The sequence below is a fragment of the Pholcus phalangioides genome, unplaced genomic scaffold (assembly GCF_987345545.1).
Source record: "Pholcus phalangioides strain wild (caught in Gottingen) unplaced genomic scaffold, Ppha-v1.0 ptg000017l_1, whole genome shotgun sequence".
Taxonomy (NCBI): Eukaryota; Metazoa; Arthropoda; class Arachnida; order Araneae; family Pholcidae; genus Pholcus; species Pholcus phalangioides.
In genome coordinates, this window is record NW_028301610.1 from 56,203,096 (window position 1) to 56,222,179 (window position 19,084).

A 19,084-nucleotide genomic window follows, 5' to 3' on the forward strand; every position below is an offset into this window, starting at 1 on the left:
GAGAAAATGAAGCCAACAAACGTTTATTGTTCTACTTTCAGGATCTCAAGGAACATATGTATGTATATAGATACATATACATTTAAGGATGTCACCAAACTTGTGCACGGTATTAAGGTAATTGTGACTGTGCTCAAAAAACACAAGCTACATACGTATATATATATATATTTTTTTTTTTTTCACTGCTACGTATACAGAAGGAACATTATTATTATAATCATTATTTTCAACACAAGACCATAAAATTCTTAAAGCTTTCAAACAACACAGTACATAAATGGTTTTAACTATTCGACTATTCTAATGAAATCGGAGTACAACGTATCATCACACATTATGATGTTTAGAGGAATATATCAAAGCTTCTATATATATAAAAAAAAATTCTGAATAACAAAATGAATCACAAAAATGAGAACAATATGTTTTAACATGTGCGGTCCGACAAAAACGTGCCCAAAAACTAGAAATCAATGACACATTTTTTTTAGCCATTACTGACGTACATCGAGGACAATATTGTACTGCATACCAGCATCTCCATTCCAACATCACGCGATTCAACAGCAAACGATGATATGGAAGTGCGTAATGAAAATTAAATGAAAAAAAGTTTGTTTTTTTTTACGAATGGTATGTACATGTTATACGATTGGCACAGAGACATACATAGGTTATGAATGATAGTTTTTCAATACATTAGACATCATGACAACATATTTTTCGCTTGCGATCCATCTAGTGCAATGCTGCTAGAGCCCCTTCACAGCAACAGGCATAGAGAGATGCTGGCGAAATATGCGTATGTGTGATAGGGTTTATTCTCCAATGATATAATTGATTACATCTCAGAGGAATATCATTTTCCCATACACTGCACACATAATTGTAATTGCTGATTGTTCCAATCACATCTATGCAAATATCCACATTTAACACACAATATAAGCGTTTTCCATGCAGTTGAAAAACAGCGTGTACAAAGGAGTACAACATGCTACAACAATAACAGTCAGTTTGAAGCCAAAATTTTTACTGTTTGACATACAATGCGGTTCGAATGCGATTTATTGATAATCATTTCAAAGCATTGGTTTTTACTCTATCATTATGGGATTATCGGTTTTATACTGAACACTCTTCGAACTGTGACCATCTCTCCAAACCTCAAACGGATAGCTACTACACTTGCTTAGGTCACGTGGCTACTGCAAATGAATTAAAACGTAAGAATAAACACGTGACTGCAGTTTTTTTTAGTTTACATAAAGTACATGTAGCACATGTGAGAGCGACAGGTGCTAATGATTCACGCGTTTTGTAGAAAAAAGCGTGCTGGTAGATGTCCGATGAGTTGGATGAAACATTAATCTAGACCGTAAAAGTTTCGTTGGGTGTAGACTCACTTGTGGATTGTAAGCGTGTATAAAGTAACCGAAAAATGTCATAACCACCTCTAAGAGGCATGACTGCAAATTATTGCGGAAGGTGTCAAATAAAATGGCTCATAAAAATTATACGTACGATCACCGTCTTATGTAGACGATACCGCTATAGTAGAACCTCGATGCTCATTAATAACTCAATGATGTCATGACACACACATTCAGGCGCCCTATCAAAGGTGTGAGAACTCATCAAGTATTAATTAAATTAGGTGGTCGCAATTCCATAACCGCTCAGTAAGAATCAACTCCTTTCATCAAAAGAACAATACTCGTATGATATACTCTACAACCGTACAGAAAAAAAAAAAAAAACACAGGGCGTTTATGTGAGATGTTTTTTTATGAAGAGCAAAAATTACCCGTTGATTCCTTTAATAACATTTGATATTCTTTTTTTAGAATTCATTTTCTTGAAATTGAGAAATCTTTTACCTTAAGAAAATATTTGAGTTGCCAAGGCAACGATCTCACAAAAAAAAAACCCTTTTATTTTTCCAAAGTCAGTTGAAAATTCCTCTTAATGGCTTCACTGCAAAGCTCTTTAGGAGATTGTTTTTGAGAGATCTCTCTCTTTCTCTCTGTCGTCTCGTGCGTTTGCGTTTCTAGTTTTCGCTAAAATGCTTTGCAAGGTTCCCCATCGTAAAAGACCCTTGGTGCTTGTGGAAAATCCAAACACTTAACGTTATGACCTTACAGAAAGTTTGATATTTTCACAAATAACTTTTAAGTCTAATATGAATGCGAAAATGGCTCCAGCCCCCTTACTTTAAAGAAAGCTTTTACTACGTGCTTAGTATTAACATTGCAATCGGATCAAGAGTTTCTCCTTTTTACTGTTTGGTACTGATCCTAAAAAAAAAGAAAATATTCGGAAAAAAATTAACGTCGGAATCTACAGGTTGTATCCTTGTGAGTATGAATACGGTAAACAGATTGATATAAAACAAAGACTTTTTCAAACTGAAGCAATATTTTATGAAAGTTTCGAGTGTTATAGGCCCCCGTAATGTACCAAAAGAAGTTTCACACAGTCTTCGTTAGTTCGAAATTAGTTTAGCCCTACAGAGATTTGTATCGGGTCAACCCATAGATAATGACATTTTTTTCACGGAAGGAAAATGGCCGAAGACATTCCTGGAACCAAATTTCCGGTCATCATAACTGTTGCCTCCGATACGACATCTGTAAAACTGTTTTTTAATACAACGTTTGGAAATAGCCGTAGTTTTCGACGAAAGAAACTCATCTACTTTTCTGTTCATCTGATGTCCTCCATATTTCGCCGTATGTTTTCCTCTTTAAGTAGTTTAGGAAACTGATATATACAGACTGAAGTCTATAGGAGGAAGACATATACGGCAAATAAGGTGGATGTGATATTTTTATTCACACTCTACTCCTAGTGTGTTGTCGATTCGGGGGTACGGACGGACTATTTTCCCCATACTCTTGATAGATAACTACGTTCCTGAAGGTCAACGGCGAACGTGCTAGAAAGAAAAATAGCGTAGCAAATTCTTCATCCACCTGACGTAGATTGTCCTCAAAGTTGCTTTCTGAACGACGTTTTTCAGCTCAATATCCCTGTTGAGCTGGACAAAGAGAAGAAACTACTCTTGTTAAATATACTGGTGGTTCTCCAGATCGGAATTTTACGAAATATCTTTGACATCTGGAGACATCAAGGATCTCATAGCCATACACGATATTAATGTTTTGCAGCACTACGATGACAGAAAATGTCCCTGATGCAATTCATAAAGTATCATGCAACGAATATGCTCTCCAGACACTGTCATGTTCAAAGACGTGTCGAGGCTACACAACTCCCTACAGACCGCGATAGCTTCTGCACAGACATATAATACACTATTACATACAGTGCTGATCTTGCGATCTTGGATTATTTCGTAATTCATCCGTCACAGAACATCTTTTTTTCCAGGCCACACACATGAAAAATCGATATTACTTTTGCGATGACTCAAAACTTCCACTTGTGAGATAACGATGCCCCAAGACCGCGTCATCGCTCAAGCTTCTCGATGAGAGACGTGGAGGAAAGGGACTTTTGGTATCAGCTATATGCTGTAGATCTCGGTCTATTTACCGCTCGTGCCTATAAAATGACGGCGGTGCGGCATAAATGACCATAAAACTCAGCGATTGGGATATTCAGTATATTTGATCAAAAAAAAGGTAAGACACTCCAATAAAAAAAATTCATAAACGATTTAGCCTGGGTTCAAACACCGGTATCTAATAGAAGTAAAGTTTATATAAAAGTTTTCCCATAACAGGAGAGATTATGTTTAAATGATTATTAAGATAGTGTCTCAAAATGCCACAAGTTCCTAAAAACCATAATTTTTTTGACGTAATTTTAAAAAATGATTATCATTATAGCTTTACGTGGGTGAGAGAGTGAAAATATCCAAAGCAATTTTTCATCGGAGATAATTACACGAAGCTAATTCAGTAAAATGCATCCGCATTAAGAAACTCATTTTCTAAAGACCGACTTGAATTATCGAATACAGCAAACTTCATTTAAGATTCCTTCCCTGGACAGCGATTTTAAATGGAGAATTTACCGTTTGTCATTTAGATAGAATTTTCGATTTAGTTACTTCAGAACAAAAGGGGGAATTGATGGACCAATTAATCTTCGACTCTATTTTCTATTTCATGAATGGAAAACGTTGATCATTTATTCATTGCTCGATTCGATTATTTAGCAATTTAAGGAAACACTCGTTGCTACCAGAAGGGTTTTCTAGAATCTGAAAATATATTCAAATTTTCGATTGGTAAGAAGCTTTCTGCAGGAAAAGGGATTTAACGAGACAATATTCGTTATCGTCTGTTAAAAGATATGACGAAAATAAGTCAATGATGCGTCGGTTAAACACTCTAAACATTTTACCAGCTACCAAAGAAGTAGAGCATTTCGATCCAGAGGGCCTCGCAAACTCTGCACACTCCTAGGGTTACACTCAGTAGACTTCGCTTCAACAAAGGGATTAGAATGTGCGGGAAGATTACCTCCATCACAGGGTTACACAATCCAAGTGCCAACGACCAAAGGACACCATCAGAATATAAGGCAGAACCATGAACCAACAGCTCAAACCACCCCCCAAATTTAACAATGTTCAGACGAAGCCCGTCAAGATAGTACTGTGCATACCAAAGGACCGTCCTGTGCTTAGTTTGAATATACTATCAGAACATTTCTTCAACTCCAGTGGTTGCATCCATACTGGGATTGCCGCTCTCAATTATGGATAAGATGGGTTCAGTAAAGCTATCGTGCTGGGACTGATATTGATTGGCTGTTGACGAAGACAATATTATCATGGTTATATATATATACAGTTTGATTGCTTTCCTTTGTTTTACTGTAGAGAAATATTATAAGGCAAGATTATTTGATTTAGAATCATCTCTACTTTGGTAGCAAGTGTGTAATTAAGCTACCGAATCAAATCGAATGAAAAAGATCCCCCCTCTCTTAATAAGATCTTGACCCGCCGCTCTGTCTCAATGAAGAGATACAAGAAGGTGGTCGAAGAACACCTGGGCCATGCTGGAAAATATGTGCGTATATGTTGTGAACCTAACGTGAAGTTTGTTTCTGAGTAATGCTAGTTATAGTGCTCTCCCATCAATTTTTCAAACTATGAGTGAAGTGAAGTGGTTGGATAATTGTATTACTGCAGTCCTGTCGTTCTCTGTGGCGAGACTTTTTAACTGGAAGATCGGCTCGCATTCGTGCCTCGAAGTTGACAACCACAGAAAACCAATTTCAGCCGACCACCACTGTTGTGACGGTGGGGCTCAAACCCAGGTTCTTGCGATGCGATTTCATCACTATGACTACTCGATCACCACAGCGGCAATGAAAAAGACACAGTCGGAATATGACTTCCTCATATCTCAGCTTGTTGCAAAACGTAAAGAAACAACATACACCGGAGAGACAAAAATATTCGTTCAGGTTCTATCATTTATTTGTGATTTCACAGACAAGAAGCATATTACACATTTCATTTTTGCTTATTGGGAAGGGAGAGGTCACCATTATTTTTGATGAGTTTTCTTTGCATCTATCGATCGGCATACAGCAACGAAACACAATTTCTGGATGATAGCCATAGTACGCCGTGATCGCCCGAGAGGTGCAGTGGTAAGATGCTCGCCTACCACCACGAAAGTTGCCGTCAGGTTCGTGGGTTCGTCTCTGGAAATATATAACATACATAACAAGTTCTTTCCCTAAACGGACTGATAGATGGCGTCTTCGTATCCGACCCGACTCGATTGGTAGTAAATTGGCGTAAGAGGATATGACCAGAGTTGTTGTGCGGTAAAGTAGTACGCCATGATCGATTGCAAGCTCCTGCATGAGGGTATTCAAATTTTTTCCACGGAAAACATAATTTATTTAAAATTACCGTAACAGGATCTTATACCCAATGGATAAGGTCTTCCCAACGAAACACTAGTTCCGTCTTTTATTAGAGTTCTAGAACTTTAATGCTTAGTCAGACTCATGCATAGCTACGTCTACTACAGTAAAGTAACTTTGAGAATTCACAAAATTGTGATTTCAAGTGGAGTGCAAGTCGTTTGACTGATTATAAGGATTATAAAAAGCCTATCAAATTATATTCCCAGTCACTCTAATACTATAGGATAATTAAAAAATTGGTTCATCAAAATAACACGCGTGAACTAGATTGAATTACATTCAAGTCATGTCAAGTATGAAAATTTCTATTCATTGATATGTTCATGATTTTACGTTTTTTTTAATAACGGTTAATATATCCCTGTATAATAAGAGTTCCTGTTGGATTCTTATTCGTTATAGGATTTTGATTAATCAGACAAAAAAGAATTTGTAGCCAAGTGGGAGAAAATATTTGCCAAATCAATGAATTGTTTAGTGACATTGGGGAATGAACACACGTTATTTAGCGGATTCCATCTTCCATTTATTTGCCAAATGAAAAATTTTATCGTGATTTAGCGGAAAGGCCGTTGCAGCTTGAATAATGACGGTATTTATATTAACAGTTTGGGTAAGTTCAATATTGATAATTATGTAATTTTAAATATATATATATATATTTTCTCTCTTTACTTCAAACGAGATAAATAGTATTCATCCACACATTTTTTTCCGTTCCATGTTATTACATTCACTAACGCATGCTTTATACAGGAAAACATTACAGTAATATTCGAACAATGTATCATAACCACCTAATATATAAAGCTGCTATATATGTATATAATATTTTTAAATTTTGACCAAAAAATATCACATTTTATCACTAAACAAGATTATGCTACATTTACCACAGCAGTCGCATGCAAAATGATTTTCTTGTAACAATAATTGTTTTCATACCCTTACATTATCATTGTTAGTTTTTTTTTAACATTCAACCAGAATCATGGTTACGTATATCACATTTCATATATGAAGTTCCATTCTTCAAGTTTCTCTTACCCTCTTAGTTTTTGAGCTCTGTTTTCTTATTTATTTTTTAGTGTTATCTATTTATAGTCACATCACGTCCATAGTGGAATCGAGTTCACAAGAGGCGGATACGCGTCGAAGTGTTCTATCCGCATTTCCATGCAACGGTACATCAACAGCAAAGGGTTTTTTTTAATGGAATTATGGATAATTATTCAGATCAGTTATGGATATAATATATACACGGTGATTGATATACAAGGATGTCGAAATGAGGAGTGTGTTATATAGAGGTTAGAGGGGTTGGAAAGCACATTTCAAGTCTGCATTTTGTTGTTGGAAGCACAAGATTTGGGCTTGTAACATTTACAGTTTTTTATTTGTTAAAAAATCATATTAAATCACAGCAACAACAATGTCAACATTTGAATTACATTTGATTGCTAAATGCCACTAGTCGCAGTGAAACGGTGGAGCTGTTTCTGCTGCCACCGGAGAATCATTTTTATAACCATTCTTATCACGAGGTGACAAATAAACGTACAGAGCATACGTACTATACATATACAAAACGTCGAATTTCGAATCATTGGCATATATTGTCATATAGTTTTGGCTTTTAACGTTTGTGTATAAAGTCCTTTTATATTCATCGTACGGGAAACATTTATGCCAAGAACATGAAAAATAAAGAAAAGCAGTAAAAATCACTAGTTATTCACAAATTTATGAACTGAAATGCATGAAATTTGCTCTAGATACATATTACAAAATGTTTGAAAAATTCAAAATCCTTAACAGTGCAATCGGACCACGTACACAGTATAATCTCCACGCAATTAACATCAGCCAAAAATCACTACTTCCATTGACATCTAAGCACCAAACTGGTCACTTTACTCGGATTTTTGCAGAGCAAGAGAAACACAAAAGTTTCAGGTTTTCTGTCGCAGGGAACTAGACGCAAAGGATAGTCACAAATACATTTGCTTTTTTAGCGTCGTGTTTTTGATCCGACAACATAAAGCAGGCTTTAGTTTATTCAGTTGGAATAGCAAGCAAAAAAGAAAGCTCCGGTTTCTGAATTCACAGCTTAAGCAAATTTTGAATAGACGTTCACCTTGAGCTAGCTTTACCACGATTATTTTGCTACAAAGTGGCTTGGTCGCAAGCAAACATCGTGGCCGAAGACCGAGTTGAAGTGGACAGATGACAACACAAATTGTCGTCAGTGATAAACATTGACTGTTTAAGTTTTATGAAAATCTCCTTTTAGTATTCGAGTGAAAGTCTTTTTGAACTGTTGATTGGCCATAGCATAACAGAAAGGATTGATTGGACTGTTGGCATAGCAGAGAAAATACGTGAAGTAGAACAGATGATGATTGACGCATCCAGTAGAGTCTTGACAGAAACCAGCAACCAGAGCGCATATGTGGTAAGGGGTCCAGCAAATAACGAATGCTCCAAGAATGAAAGAGATTGTCCTCAAGGCTTTCCGAGCCCGATTCTCGGACTTGGATTTCCGACGGCGGTCTCTCTTCTTTTTTCTGCTGCTAACTTTGATCTTCTTGCTTAGAGATGAGACAAAATTCTTTTTGTCTTTGTCACCTATGATTGAAGTTCCAGCACCTTGTGCACTAGATTCTGGAACAGACAACAGCTCCTCCGGCATTGCGATTCTTGTTACAGGTTTCTCTGAAGTTGTAGCCTCTACGACAATAGTTTTCTTCTCTGGAATTTTGGGCGGATGTACCTCTACAAATATGGGTGAGGTAATCTCGGTAGACCTTTCAGGGATTCTGTCGCTACTTGGAGTGCATAGCTCATCTGGTGTAGCTAGAGGAGGCATTGTAGTTATTCCGCTAGCAGGGGTTTCAGCTGTGCTTTCATTTTTGTAACAAGTGGAAGCGATTAAATTGAGGTCGCGTGGTCTTGACATATTTTCCATTTTATCATCTTGTAGACTTTTAGAAGTACAGGGATCGCCGGCCATAATAGGTGGCCCACCTTCAAGGGTAACATTTCCCTGGCTTTCCGGGGGTTCTGAGATCGCTACGGTGACCGTTGTAGAAGGTGAAAGTCTCGTTGAGCTGTCTGTGCCCAAGAGACTTGGCTTAGGAAGAGCCAACTGCAAATGTTTTATCGAAGATTGAGATGGACTAGTGACTATAGGTGATGGTGGTTCAAGGCGTGGTATGGGAATTTGTATCCCAGCTGATGGGGATACTTTTCGCATACCTCCAAGATGATTTGATTGTTTTCCCCTTTTAGAAGATTTTGTCTTCTTTTTCTTTTCTATTGGTTTAGGTCGACTTTCAGAAATTTCATCCGGGTTAACGATTTCATCATCATCAGATTCAAAAATGGGGCTGCTGGATCTATCTTGTTCATCAGAATTGCTGTCTTGCTTTTGGTCAGAGAAGCTCGTCGTCTCAGTATTTCCCCCAGTTCCAGTTCTATTTGATGATGTCTTCTGGCTTGAATTCGATTCACCGCTGCCCAAAGCTTGATCTCCAGTGGTTGCTGCTGCCACAGCACCAACTACTGCTCCTGCAATTCCTCCCATGGCGGCTCCAAAGCCTAGGCCCGCTGGTCCGAGAGCACTGAGACCCGCTTTGGGTTTCTCTTGAGTGAGTAACGTGCTTTGTGTTGTGGATATGGCTATAGCAGCTTTGCATTCTCCTTGAGGTCTACCCAGTGCAACCAGTGATTGTAATTTCCTCTGTTTTGCTTCGGACCTTTTCTGCATTTGGCTGGCGGTTCTGTTAAGAAATCAACGAGAAAGTGATCATTAATTAATTATATTCAAAATATATACAGCAATTAAGTTTGCCAGTTGAGGATGCATGCAGATACGCATGGGCTTAGAAACTTACAAAACATGATACAAAGTTTCATTTACTGTAGAGGTGCACTATTAAAGTTTATTTTAGAAATTTACGTTTGGGAGAACATTTATATGCTTGAAAATAATGTATGTCGTTACTCATTGAACCATGTGAAATGAATTTTTTTGAATTATTTTTCATTTAAACATTTTATTTTTACACAGGGAAATTTTTTTTTACGGGAGCTGGAAAGCTTTTTTACCTGTATATGCCTGAGTACAGCCAGAAGAGTACAATCAAAGTGCAGTAGAAGTAGCCAATGATTAAAGATGTGTTGAAAACTGGGTCCTTGAGGAATTGTACAGCACACTCACCATCTGCAAGGTCTCGATAGCCGATGAAATGTTCCCAGCCCATGATACTGATGAAAAAAACGAGGAATGGCACTATCCAAGTTACGGATATCATCCACATTACTTTTGTCTTCGTCCTCCAGTTTCTGTAGCGGGCAGCGATCTTCACCGAGCAGAACCGATCTATAGTTATCAAAAGTACCGTATATATCGACACCAGGCATACGGTGTGGTCCGTGGCTAACCACAGGTCGCAGGTTATCGGTCCCAGTTCCCATCGGCCCATGATGATGTACACCGCATAGAATGGCATCGAAACCACGCCAATACAAAGATCAGATACTGCCAGAGAGCCAATAAAGTAATTGCTGGGTTGTCTAATACTTCTTTCGACCGCAAAAGCAGTGAGGACAAGAATGTTTCCACTAACAGTTAGAACGATACATAAGCCAATCATTACACCGATGAAGATACTCATGGCCAACGAGAATGGGAATTCCGAACCATGTATCGAGGTCGTGGAATCGACTTGAGAATTACTGGATTGAGAAGGACATATCAAAGATTCGTTTAGAGTCATATTAGCAAGGAACTGCTGCAAACATTGGACATTAGTTGCCAATGTCACACCGCTTTCATTCGACGGCAACCGTTTCGTACTTGAGTCATCAACCATTACCTGAAATTGATTCATTGCGAATTTTTATTGGAGGATGAGAGTTCGAAAGTTCTATGAGTCAACCTATTTGTTTCAATTCTGAAACTCCACTGAACGTCGAAATCAGAATTCTTCTAGATGAATCTAGAACAATACATTTCTGTTTTCAGACGACTTGCTGTGAAATCTGGAAAACAAAAAAAAAAAATATGGTACAGAGTATTAGAGATTCATTTGTATCAGATGATTACTTTATATAAAAAATATAATGATTCATTAAAATAATTCTCACACTAAGTATAGTTAGTAATGATATAACTATACAAATTGCCTTTTTTTACAGCCACCAAAACCAGTATCCACTCATTAACATTAAATCATATAATTCTATCTCGATTTCTCATTATATTTAAACTTTATGCAATTGGAAATTCACGATCATAGGCAGAAAGCCCTGATATGTCTCTAAGCAACTTAAAATATTGAAATGATATGCTTCCTTAAATATGGTTGTCATTTAACGCTATACACGTCACCCTTAAAATAAAGAAAATACCAAGTGGTAAATTTAGATTAGCGACATAACCACACCAAATAAAAATGTAATCATCTGTAAAATTATTCGTAAGCCAGTGATTAACATTTTTGTTATAGAACAAGAAATGCTATGGGTCTCTACTTTTCATATTTATGAAAGTTCAACTAGATAGCATTGAGAGAGAGAGATAGTTTCTATCTTATCTCGATACCAAATATATAAAAAAATAAAATATAAAAACTGGAAAAAAAAGGATGTAACACCGGAAAATAAATATATTTATAAAACGCTTCACATGGAAGAGAGATTATGTCGTGCTTTGGACCGAATTTCTGCGCATTTCACATGAAATGGTCTCCAGTCACGAAGTCCATTATTTGCTGAATTCACGACAAAGACAACAAAATCCTGGAAATGTCAGGCGGAAAAATATCTCAAAAAAAAAACGATAGATTGGGTAAAAAAGGACAAAAAAAAGTAGAAAAATACGTATCTCGTCAGCATGGTGAAAACACAGAAAAAATAAGAAAGATAAGAGGTATCTGTCTTTTATTTTTGCGTGTTTATGCCGAGTATCTCAGCAACGGGGGGAAAAAAAGAATAAGTATCACTGAGAAATTTAGGATCTATTGTAAAAATTTTTAGGACATTTAAAAAAAAATTGTAATAGTTGGCCATATATAAACATGTTGAAGCAAACTAGGAAAAAGCCCCTTCAAATACCATTGGTGTGTTTGAGATCTTATTATAAAATCCAGTGCTGGAAACAGAAGGCACGAGTAGTTTAAGATTTATGCTATTCACTTGAGCTTCTTTTCAACAGTTTCGAAAAGAATCGGGAGAGAACTTTTTTGTCGTGACTTCTTGGGGAGATGATTCTTCTCTGCGCTCTGCTGATTCAGATCTCAAGGAAAAAGACGCCGTCCATTTTCTATTAGTACGATAGCGATAAAATGATTCACATAGGGGTCTACTTCGTTGGGTTTTATTATTATTATTTCTTTTGTCCCTCAAGGGACGTGGACAAGGTGCCAGATGTTACTGCTGAGGCCAGAGTTTTTCCAGAAGATTGAGACAAAAAAAAAAAAAAAAAAAATCGAGCAAGAACTTTATTCTATAGAGAATAAAAGAATAAAATTGTAAAATGAAATCAAAGTCCCGATTCACTGAATAAAATAAAAGCCGTAGTAAAGATAGGGAGAAAAAATATATATATATTTCGTTTTATTTTCCAGAAACTTCTTGTGTGCTCTTTGAAACGCTGCCACATTAATAATGTATTGGTGATCAAAACGTTTACACATGAAGCAGCGGTTCCACGAAACAGAAGATGGAATTTGACCGTTTGTGTTTTCACCATTTAGCACCTTATTGTTTATTTCAGCATTTAATACAAGAAGAAATACTTTTTATTTATTACATAGACATGAAAATCTCCCTTAGCTACGGAAAAATGTTTTTTTTTTCTGCCTACGTATATCAGCAGTGAGCAGTTTGGCCGTTTTTGCTTCGGTCTCGGACCGTCACTTGTTCGTACTACCATGTACTTGCAAGGAAAGGGTCCCAAGGTGACGTCTTTAAAAAGTTTTGAAAAAAATACCACTGATTCTACTCATTTAAATATGCGCAGAAATATGAAAAAAATCCGGCCAATCACATTATGGGTCACTCAAAACCAAAGTGAATATCACTATCTTGAACGCCAATAGAGGCCAAGAATGTATTTGAAAATCCCGCAACCCTTGAGTGGCGTCATTCCAACAACACATGCAAATAAAAAGAGAAATAACTGATTTATATAGAAGTTGGGGGGGGGGGGAGGAAGGAACTGAAAAGAAGTTTTTACAGATATCGCCAAGAAGCACGAGAGGCGATGAGTGGCCAACTATTATAATTTTTAATAACATTTTGCGGCTTTAACCACTTTACGATCAAGGACGAAATATTACGCCCAAACGTCAGTTTAATAAATTCAAACAAGTTCCCTCTGTTTTGTTTCCTCTGTCCTCGTTGTTTTATCCCTGTGAAAAAAGTAGTTCTTTTCACCTCCGTGATGTATTCTTCTACTATATACATTACATGTAAGAGCGGAAGAGAACACGTAGGTGAGGGTAAAAAGAGTTATATACTTCGTACCTACTTTCTTACCTGTGAGTATTATAAGAGTGAGAGTATAGTATAATATAGGAAATTATGCCTCTCTTTTATACTTATCTATTATATTGTTTTCCTTTCATTTGTTTTTTCTTACACACTTCTTACACTACAAACTTACACACTTCTATCCCTTCTTTTATCTAACATGCGGTTAGGATAGGAAAAGGTTACCATATTTATCAATGATTCGTCAAACAGAGATCACCCGAATTTCTTGTCAATTGCTTGTAAGCGAAGGGGTTATTAATTGCATTCCGCCTGTATTTTTTTGTTTTTATGTGTTTCTGGGTCAGATGATATGTACTTAATTTTTTTCGTTAATTTTTTGAGGATGACACCTTTGTCAATACCTACATGGACATACTGGACAGTCACGCCATTCATTCATTGTGGTAGTACTACGAAACTGATGATTGTTTATTCCAGGAGTACAATACATCATGGCAGAGAAATGTTATATAGTGATACGAAAGCTTTGTTTTAAATCGATTAGAGTCTTGGAGAAACCAGTCGAGCAGATATGGAACGAAATGAAACAAGCACTGAGGTCCAGACAAACATGTCCGAGGTCAGCAACTCGAATGTTTCTTTATTATTCTCGCAAAGCTGCTGTAATTTGAGTTTTCGAATTTAGGCATGTTGGTCTGGACATGAATTCCCGTTCGAATTCGACTCCAATACCAAGATCAAGACTCTAAACAGGCCAAAGCAATCATTACATATAAAACGCTTTGCACCACTTCATGAAAGCTGAGTTTTTGCGCCACGGTACACGGAATACGAAAACAACCGTGTGGAAAGATCACAGCAAGTACAGGTGACTACTTCAACAAACGCGCGAGAGGCACAAAAGTACCTTTTGCCAATCGATATTTTAGGGGTCTCATAAAGACTGCAGGGGCCTCGGAAATTTTAGGACCGTCACTAGTCAAAACTACCCACTGTGGATATATGCACGTTTTTGGACAATTATTAGTAGGTAGTGTAGCAGTTCTTTGTTTTTGAGAACTAAGGTTAGCACCAAGCTTCTTAGCTAAATATTCAGCAAATGGTTTCTGAAACTGATTAGTTTTAAATGACATAAGGTATCCCTGGAAGAAGTTTGAACAAATGAATTGAATGAACTACACAAAAACAGTAAATACTTTGCACCAAATGAATAAAAGCGTCTCTCTGTGTGTGTGTGAACAGAAAGGTTTTTCGACAAATTAAAATTTAAATGATAATGTAAAACCTGATCCCCTTACGATCGTTTCGGAACACCATAGGTTCTCAAGGAAACAGTTATTTTTCCGGATATTATGCTGAGGTGAGCTTGGAAAGAAAAGTCATCACGTCTCCGCCGGGACTCGAACCCAGGCCCAGCATGCTTGCCCGGTATGCAAGAGGACCTGGGTTCGAGTCCCGGCGGAGACGTGATGACTTTTCTTTCCAAGCTCACCTCAGCATAATATCCGGAAAAATAACTGTTTCCTTGATATCTCTGGCTGAGAAAAAAAGCCATCTATATCACCATAGGTTCTGTTCTCAAAAGATAATAAATTGGTCTCGGATAGAAAGGACCAAAAGTCCGGCTATCACGACGGACGTCACATAAGATTCAAAAAACACAAAGAACGATTAGTTGATTATGTTTCTTTTCTATGTGTAAATTCTGATTGCTTTATGAATTGGTGACGTATTGTAACATATCTTGGTACTAGGAAATCAATTGTTGTTGGTGGTGTTGATTTCCAATCGTTAAATAAATGTTTGACGTATGTTTCGATGAAACTTCTATCGTAGAAGTCTAAATATGCTGGCGATTTTACTTTTTGAATGATCCTAGCTTCAGAGGAATTGAAGCTAGACTTTTCGAGCAATGAGACGAGATAGATTTTCTTAACATATCGGATATGTTCTTTTCATCGTATTTCCAATGACCTTTTGTTTTCCCTACGTATCCGTAAAATCATTGAGCACACGGAATAAAATAAATATCCCATTGTTTGCCCACCGGTACGAGATCTTTATGGGGTCCCAATGAGAAATTCTTGCTGGGTATGAAAGAAACATCGAAACCAAAATGAGAAAGTGTAGAAAGTGTCACGAACAACAGCTTTTTGCGTTTTAACTTTTTAAAAATGTTGTCGATAAGTTTTATAACAGTGGAACCTCTCGATAACGGACGGGCACGGGACTAAAAATTTTGTTCGCTAATAGGGAGGTACTATATATATATATACATACAGTGGAATCTCGTTTATACGACTTTCACATTTATACGACGCGACGTTTCTCTTCGATCTCGCAATTGGTTCCCCAATACATTTTAAAACGTATGTGGGTAAAAGTGATACACCGTTCGTTTTGCTTGATAATCAATCGTCTCGAGTAAAGAAAGTTTTATCAAATTCCACTACCGCTTTTACCAGCGATTTTGCATATTACCCAGATAAAGTTAGAAAGTTTGATAAATATGGAAAAACGTGTAACCTTTCTTCTCTTCATTAAACCAATTGATAATTTTTAACGGACATGATGCACTGTACATATTTTGCAACAAAAATTAAATTAAAATTTGCGAAGAAGCTAAAAAAAGCCATTATGAGAAGCCATTATCAGTCTTGCAATATTGGCTTTCTTCGCACGTATCAACATGTGCAAATAAAACTAACATGACCATTCCAATTCACCATCTTGGACTATAATTATTTTCAGTTAATTAGGTAATGAATTGATTTGTCATATCATATCGGTCAATATTTTTTTGGTTGAAAGTCGTCTTTTAACAAAGTTATTTCTTCAGTGAATTGGAAAAAAACATTAGAGAGCCTGTCCCTGATTTTACTGTCCGCTATCGAGAGTGTCCGCTAATAGGGAGTGAAATACATTAAAGCCTCATTCCCTGGGACCGGGGGTCAGAAAAGTGTCCGTTAATAGGAGGTGTCCGTTCAGGGCCGCGCTTGTCAGGCGTGGGGCCCGGTGCGAAAATAAACCGGGCTCCTCAGCCCCGATTTTATATCTAATTAATGAGAGAAAAATTCCAGAATTAATGAGAGAGAAAACCCCCATAATTAATGAGACAAAAAATCCCGAAATTGATGAAAATTTAGAATTAATTAAAGAAAAATCCCAGAATGGATGAAAATGCAGAGTTAATGAGAGAAAAAATCCCGGAATTGAAAATATGTTTGATATATACATTATGAATATTTTTTCATCTCAATTACAATAATTGCGGGGGGGCCAAACCTAGTTGCTCGGTGCGACCGCACCTGCCATCCACCCATGATAAGTACAAATACAAATACCACGCCACAACAGGCAAATTGCCCAACGAGGTGGCTGACTTACCCCCTCAGTCTACTACCCTAATACAGTGGTTCCCAAAGTGTGTGTCGTGACCGCCTGGAGGAAGGGCGGATCACACCGATGATTTAGAGCAGTGGTTCTGAAACTTTTGTCACCCGTGGCTCCCTTGTGTTTACAACGCGTTTAGCTAATAAGAACCACTCTTCAAAGCACTAAATGGGCTATCATTAATGCCAACAGCTCTCCTCGATGACTACCCTAGGAGTCACGGCGCACACTTTCCGAAACACTGGTCTAATCCCATAGAAAACACAGGCAATAAATAACCCAAAAATTCAAGGTTTTCTTTGTCGGAGACAAAGTAAGATAGCGTCGACGCTTCTGGCGATATTTTGGGCTATCAAATTACAATAGTCGTAGTCAAAACAAGAAAAATATATTATTTTTAAAGCATCGTAAAAAATGCTGCAGAAAAATGGAGCGAAGCTAACTCATTTTATGGCACCTTTTTTGCACGAAGAGGAGTACGTGTGTGTCAGACGATTCAGATTATAGACTGAAGGAGAGCCGATAAAGGTATATACAGCGGAGGCTTTCAAACTTTTCTTCACCTGTGGCTTCCTTGTTATAGTTATCACCCATAATAGTCTAGTCTAGCAAAAAACCATTTTAAAGCAATGAGCTAGCACATATGGCACTCGCAAGCTCACCGTGACACCCCCAGGAGCCGCGATGCGCACTTTGGAGAACCACTGGTAGACAAGAAAAACGAGCAGTCAAAACATCCTTGAGTCGAAACAGCACCACACTAGAGATAGGTTTATCTTTGATATGGTGTCAGTTGAAAGGGGCAATTGTGGGAAGGTAAACAAGGAATCCAAACTTGCTGTGGAATTAAAGAAAGTCAACTAGAAAAATGGTGATCACAACAAGAGTGAAAAGATCCTTCACAAAGAAGAATATGAAATCTAATTTTTCAGAAACCAGCTTCTGCACAGACCTGAACCTGGAGAACCAGATCACCGCAGTGCCCATCACTTATACGATTTCAAACCTTCCCGAAGGATGGATGCAACTAGGAAATATATAGTCTGAAACTGCCAAACTGGGCAATATCGCCCCCTGGTGCGTGATGGAATGGTTCAGGGGGGGGGGGCGATTGAAGCTTCAGGTATAATACAAATACAAATACAAATACAACGCCACAACAGGCAAAATGCCCAACGAGGTGGCTGATAAAAAGATGCCCATAAAAATATGGATGTCATATGTTTCAAAAATACAGCAACCCCATTAAAAATGCAATTAACACAAATTATAAACAATATATACACATGATAAAATATTATACAATGCCCATAAAGAATACTTATGGTTGTCTTATTCTAAGAATGGATAGCTTCTCGATTTACCCCAACATGTTTATCGTATTTCTTTTTAAACGTGTCAATTGTGTTACAATTTACTACCTCCGAGGGTAAGCTATTCCATTTATTAACAACCCTATTAGAGAAAAATTCCCTGCGACACCATAACCTTGCATTGTCCCTCACCAATCGATACTGGTGTCCCCTTGTAAAAGCAGTTGATTGCCGGTGTACTAAAAGTTCATGGTCCATCCTATCCATCCCATTGAAAATTTTGAACACTTCGATCATATCTCCTCGACACCTGCGTTCATCCAATGTAAACATATTCAAAAAATGAAGTCTCTCTTCATAACTCAAGCCCTGTGTGCCAATAAGGACACGCGTAGCTCTTCTCTGCACCCCTTCAATCAAGTCTATGTCCCTCTGTAGGTATGGTCTCCAAAACCTTACAGCATACTCCAGTCCAGGACGAGCTAAGCCTCGAAAAAGCGGAAGAATGGCTTTAGGAGAACGCGAAGAGACCTTTTTGAAAATGAGACCAAGCATTCTATTCGCTTTTTTGACCACCGCTGAACAATCTTCAGAAAACCTAAGTCGCTCGTCAATGAGAATTCCCAAATCGGTGACTCTAGTTGCATCCGGGATAGTGACACCATTCAACTCGTAAAATAACCATGGGTTGTTCGAACCAAAATGAGCGACCATGCACTTATCTACGCTAAACGTCATGCCCCATTCATTTGCCCATGCTGCAATCTTGTTTAAGTTGGTCTGGAGCAACTCCCTATCGCTTTCATTCCCGATTACCCCCATTGGCTTCACATCATCTGCGAATTTGCTAGTAATTCCATCGATACCCTGATCGAGTTTGTCGATAAAAAGTGAAAAAAGTATGGGGCCAAGGATCCTATGGGTTTGCCTGCATTGGGGGGGGGGGGCGA

The 19,084-nt window shown here is 37.7% G+C and overlaps 1 protein-coding gene and 1 long non-coding RNA gene across 2 annotated transcripts in view; both read right to left on the bottom strand.

Annotated features, from left to right (window-relative positions):
• Window positions 1-7: 7 nt before the first annotated feature.
• mAChR-B (muscarinic acetylcholine receptor) lies at window positions 8-10,454 on the bottom strand. The gene is made up of 2 exons (XM_089246494.1): window positions 10,036-10,454; window positions 8-9,707 (listed from the first exon to the last, which is right to left on the bottom strand). The coding sequence occupies exons 1-2, from the start codon at window positions 10,437-10,439 to the stop codon at window positions 8,192-8,194; spliced, it is 1,920 nt and encodes a 639-aa protein (XP_089102620.1). The 5' UTR covers window positions 10,440-10,454; the 3' UTR covers window positions 8-8,191.
• A 427-nt stretch (window positions 10,455-10,881) lies between these two features.
• LOC149074149 (uncharacterized) overlaps window positions 10,882-19,084 on the bottom strand; it is a 258,560-nt gene continuing 250,357 nt past the window's right edge. The window contains exon 3 of the long non-coding RNA XR_016194396.1: window positions 10,882-10,971. This is a non-coding gene — a long non-coding RNA (uncharacterized LOC149074149). The remainder of the gene's footprint in view (window positions 10,972-19,084) is intronic.

Bases quoted from the DNA above. Each gene is read 5' to 3' on its own strand.
- mAChR-B (XM_089246494.1), bottom strand. From the start codon at position 10,439: ATGCCATTCTATGCGGTGTACATCATCATGGGCCGATGGGAACTGGGA. The intron at 9,708-10,035 runs GTAAAAAAGCTT...ATTTCTTAACAG, and splicing joins CTGTACTCAGGCATATACAG to AACCGCCAGCCAAATGCAGA.